We start from the raw sequence: 5,412 nt of genomic DNA, 5'->3' as shown, positions 1-5,412 counted from the left end.
ACCAGCCACCTGCTTTCGGTAATATGATTTTTAAGTATTTGGTAAAATATAATTCTATTATATTTTTAATGGATATTATTATTATTATTATTATTACTATTATTACTCACAAGATGCGATGCCATTGGTCAGCAAAGGGCGGTGGCTCGCGGTCGCTCGGGACCTGCGTGTTTGTTTGATACTTTGATATTTAACAATATTATTGTTGAACAATGAAAACACGACGCTGTGTAAACGTCGCTTTACGTCGTACGACGCCAGTCACGTAGGCCATTTCGGCGCCGCCGCCTATATAACATAAGACCGGTTCACGTACTGTACACACTACACAGTGTCCACAGTACTTTTCAACTGCAGACGACGGCCGTTTCCGATACTTGCGCACAGACCTCTGTGTTTACGCGTATATTCGTACTATACACAAAGTCGAGTTTACTGTGCCGCGCCACGACTTACAGCGTTTTTCGTGAACTTTACCCCGCAGAGGCGCTTTACCGAGGACCACAATGAGCGGAACAGCCAATAGCAAGCCGAAACGCGGATATCATCCACATCACTTGTACAAGTTGCCAATGACGGCTGACGCGGTCACCAGCGAGGATTTATCCGGAGAAGAGGCGGAGACGACACAACCGCCGGCCGACCAGGCGGAACCCGTTAACGCGCTAACCGCCTACACCCGCGGATACGTCGTCAACAAGTGCGCATTGCTCTACGACAGATTGCAAAAAAATCCGGTTTGCAAGTGAGCGTAATAATATTATCTATATTGATTGAGTACAACGTGTTTGTATGTGAAAAACTTCGGAAAATTATTAGCTATTAAGAAAAAAAAAAAAAAATCAAGTATGAGTATTTACCATCGATGCTCCACTAAAATCCGGACCCCAATATACGCAACGTCGTCAATTTACATAACAAAAACAAAATATAGCTAAATAAAAAAAATAATAACTTTTTTATAATAATTAATACAATGACGTAAATAAGAATGACATTTCTTGTATTTAATTTCGATTTTTAAATAATCATTAAGCACCTATGCAGGCAGGTAAAAACAAAAATGAATACCATTTTTTTTTTTTCATTAGTAAACCTTTTCTATAGTCATTAATCCTAATTAAAATGGATAAAAATAATCAGTTTAGTAATATAAGTTATATAAGCGTCGTGCGTTAAATTTTCTTGGGTGTTTTTACGTTAAACCTGCTCAATAAGTAATATTATTTCACATTTACACTTAAGAAACAGATAGATGGAAACAAATGGTGTGCGAAAAAAAAAATTAAATAAATATACACATTATGCATGATTATATCATCATAATTAATAATTTATCATTAAAATGTATACCTATTGACGTTACAAATTTTGTGTATTATATACACATAATTATAGTATATCGCATTATAATAGCTTATATTTCTGAATTTTCTGTTGTTTATTATAACAATAATAATTTTTATCCCTTAGGATATTGTTCTTCGTTCGATCAGTACATATGATAATGGCGTTGGCTATTATTCTGGTCGCCGTGACGATGTTACCCGGCGATCTACAGAAGTCGGCGAAGATAGGCGAAAAAGTTAAATCTAGAAGATTGGTGAGAATTGCTCATTTGGCAGCGTTCTGCACGCATTTCGGTGCACATATCTGGATGACATTCGTTTCCGGTAAATAAAATAGATCAAGTTGCAAATATTATAGATAATCATATAAGAAGTACCTGTCTATAAATCTAGAAGAGACGGAGGTTATTTATTTATTCATCTGTTTTTATTTTCTCAGGAGTGTGCTTGTACTACAAGTTGTCTAGACATGCTTTTGGCGACGTTCAAAAAATCTTGTTTCCCAAATATTATTCAATAAGCAGTTTACTAAACGCATTTAAGCTTATCCAGTTCAGTAAGATGTGCGTCAATGAGTGGGATATACATACGTATTTACAGGTACACATAATTTATAAATAATAATAGTAATAATAAAAAACACGTAGGTTCTTGGTGTATATTAGTATCATTGCGTACTTATTCGCCACGAGTGTAACGAACTAGATTTAGGTTTATTTGATGGATAAGTCTAAAATAATTAGTTATTACTAGGGCTAGAATTTATATGCAATAGTATATTTTTTTTGCAATTTCTAATCATTGCTTTTGTAAGTAATGTCTACAAATCACCTCATGATGAGATAAACAGTGGTTATTTTATTTTACATATTTTTGCATATTTTGGACTAATACATATAATTGCATATTTTGAATAAAATTAATAATATTGCATATTTCGACTATAAAAACGCGATAAATGCATATTTTATGGTATATTTCGTTACCAGACGTTTTTATCATGCGATAGTATGTATTGACGCTGTTCAAAATACCTATTAAAGGTATATACAGATATAGATATAATATAAATTAAGGTCTAACAGAAGACCGTCCAGTTTTGACAATTTAAAATACCATGTTTTGTGTAATACATTTGAATAGCGTGGTTAGTTAAGAATATCATTTAATTAATTTTAAAACGAATGATTTTTTTAAGTGTATTTTTCATATTTTTGGCGTATATAATATTAATTATACATTTTACAATTTTTCATTGCGTTTAAACCTTAGCCCTAGTTATTACTAATAGGACGTCTTAACACAACATCTATTTATTTTTTTATTTTTATTGTAATTTCGTATCCCTGCTGATATATATATATATCCAGTTTATCTGTAGGATTCTCTAAATGTACACACTTTTGTAGGAGACATTATAGGTACGTACATTGTAATAAGATTGATTAGAGAAAAAAATGTATTTTACATATAGGTAAGTAATGTTTTATATTCTTTCCTGAACAATTAATCCTCGCCTGGTTCTATATCTGTTCGTAAACATTTTTAACCACATTAAATATACGATATTTATTTTTAGGCAGATTGGTGTTAAACAGCAATATAATACGTAATAGCATACAATTATTGTCGATAATTACGATTATTATTATGGTTATTAAGATATTATGCATACTTACGACCTCTCGTTGTATAAGAGTTGTACTTATATGAAGCATAATACATGGATAGTAATATTATATAATAGGAGCAAGGATTCGTATGCATAATTTTTTCCTTTTCATATTTTTGTATTTTTGTAATAATCTTTTTAAATTATCTTAATTTATTAGAATTCGTTAACAAAATTTTATTTTATTCATTTTTACACAGTTAACTATTGTTACACGTTTAAATAAAATTGCTTATTTTTTTACACGTTTTGAAGATAATTATGTGAACAAATTACATTTTAGTCGTCGAGTGGAGCGATAAACCAACTAGTACAAATCATATTTAGTATAATATTACAGAGGATTAGATGTTTAAAGTTTCTAAATTGGTTTTGAAGAAAAAATTAACGTTATATTTAGTTCTAAACTGTAAAGGGATGACATGAATTACAAAATAAAATTATATATAAAAAAAAAAAATGCTTTTAGTGTTACATAAAATTAATTAATACGTTACTAGGTCAAAACGTTTAACTAGATGAAATTTATTAATATACCTATATACCCATTATAATTATATTACCTTATAAATTATAATATATAGGTGGTGTATGGTTGACTGCTGTAAAAGTAAATTTTTCTCAAGGTGGCACCTTTTTCTCGGATATCTGTAGAGCTCTTATGATATACAATTATTTATATTTGAAAAGTTTGAGATCATATCTATGACTATACGATGCATAATATTATATTATTATGTGTTCCACTTTAATAATTAATATTGATTAAAATATTAATAAATTGTTGCTATATCTATTCATATTTGACTGATAATTCAATATTTTTAACTTTTTAAGCATTATATTTTACTAATGTGTAATTTTTAATAATCTTTATTATTATTGATTTAGATATTTTTTATATCAATATTATTTATCTTGTGTAATGTTTTTATCACTTATATAACTGTTAATTGAGATCTCCGTGAGTTTACATAATAAATAAATAAGGAAATAATAATTGGTAATACCTCAATACATTTTCTAGAAGCAATTTCGATGTAAGAAACCAAATACATTGAAATCTCCCTTAACTGATATCTCTAAATAGCGGATATTTTTTTTAAAAACTGGAACATATTCCTCGAGGAAAACTTCTAAATAATAGACTTTTATGGCTAAATTTTGATAATTTTTATAGTAATTATTATTTAAGTAGGTACCTATATGTTTTATTACAATGCGCATTTTACACATTACTATATCATTATTTTTTACAGCTATGTGCGTTGAGTATATGTTTACTGGTGGAACTTAGCATTCGGCTGTATGTGGTGCCGCCAATGTTACAACTTATATCTGTTAAGATGGCCATAGAGAAGTCGGCGGGCATCGGCAAAGAAGTGGGCCGCCAAGACCTGGGTCCGTTAATTAACTGCCCTCATTACATGGCTGTCCATAAGACTTTCCGGAAGGTGCACATGATTATGGCAGTATGTAACATTATCACCATGATGTGTAATATTTTTCATTTAGTGTATATCACAGCCTAATACCGTCGCCGCCGCTACAACTATAGCTGCTCCAAAACGATTGGAAAGTAGTTTTCCGGTCTAACAAATCAACATGCGTAATTCATAATATTATTTAATTTGATACATAAGAAAAGATAGACACATCACTTATTTTTAACAGTGATGATGTCAAATGGTTTTTTGCGAATAATATTTTTTGACCGTTGTCGAAAATGTCATCACAAAATATTCGTTTCCGGCACCATCACTATAACGTAATAATAACAATAATAATAATTAATAAGCAAATTTTATTATATTTATGTTATAATAATACTACAATACTATAATTTTGACTATTAGCTATATTACTGCCAGTACCTATTACTAGTTATTAATATTTATAATTACTACGACTTATAGTTACTACTATTACTATCATTATTCCTTTTACAAGAATGAACGACATACAAATTATATAATAATATAACTATAAATATTAAAACGTATCAATTTGATATTTTCATAACTTATTCATAATTTATTTTATTTTTACTTTGTTCCTATATTTATTATATTATTGTTGCGAACGTTTAGTTGTGCATAATAATATATTATGCATTGTAACACAATAAAATAAATATATTTTCTATATCTATAGTATACCTATATTTTAAGTTACTTTTATTAAATATATTATAAAATATTTATTTATACTCTTAGGTGAACATATTTTTTCAACTATACCTATGTCCAGGTTTCTGATACCTACTATGTGTAACATTATCTATAATATTACGAATTACGATGTATTACAATTTTTTTAGCGTTCGAAATATTTATAAAAAAAAAATAAAGTACATATTTTTATTTTTCTGTTTTGTTATAGTAATATTTA

General features: G+C 29.0%; 1 protein-coding gene across 1 annotated transcript; it reads left to right on the top strand.

Annotated features, from left to right (window-relative positions):
- The first annotated feature begins 506 nt into the window (after nt 1-506).
- On the top strand, nt 507-4,553 carry LOC112601011 (transmembrane protein 205-like). Its single transcript, XM_025348404.1, has 4 exons — nt 507-745; nt 1,474-1,673; nt 1,789-1,949; nt 4,281-4,553. Exons 1-4 carry the CDS (start codon nt 507-509, stop codon nt 4,551-4,553), a joined length of 873 nt encoding a protein of 290 aa, XP_025204189.1.
- Nucleotides 4,554-5,412: the final 859 nt, after the last annotated feature.

Source organism: Melanaphis sacchari, unplaced genomic scaffold (genome assembly GCF_002803265.2).
Source record: "Melanaphis sacchari strain LSU unplaced genomic scaffold, SCAv2.0 Contig746_pilon_pilon, whole genome shotgun sequence".
Classification (NCBI taxonomy): domain Eukaryota; kingdom Metazoa; phylum Arthropoda; class Insecta; order Hemiptera; family Aphididae; genus Melanaphis; species Melanaphis sacchari.
Note: the sequence above shows the minus strand (reverse complement) of the source record. Positions and strands in the feature narration are given on the sequence as shown.

What these genes read in the sequence shown, in the direction of transcription:
- LOC112601011 (XM_025348404.1), top strand. Translation starts at nt 507, where the DNA reads ATGAGCGGAACAGCCAATAGCAAGCCGAAACGCGGATATCATCCACAT. An exon ending in CTGGATGACATTCGTTTCCG is followed by an intron (nt 1,674 to 1,788) that starts GTAAATAAAATA and finishes TTATTTTCTCAG; the next exon opens with GAGTGTGCTTGTACTACAAG. An exon ending in ATATACATACGTATTTACAG is followed by an intron (nt 1,950 to 4,280) that starts GTACACATAATT and finishes TATTTTTTACAG; the next exon opens with CTATGTGCGTTGAGTATATG.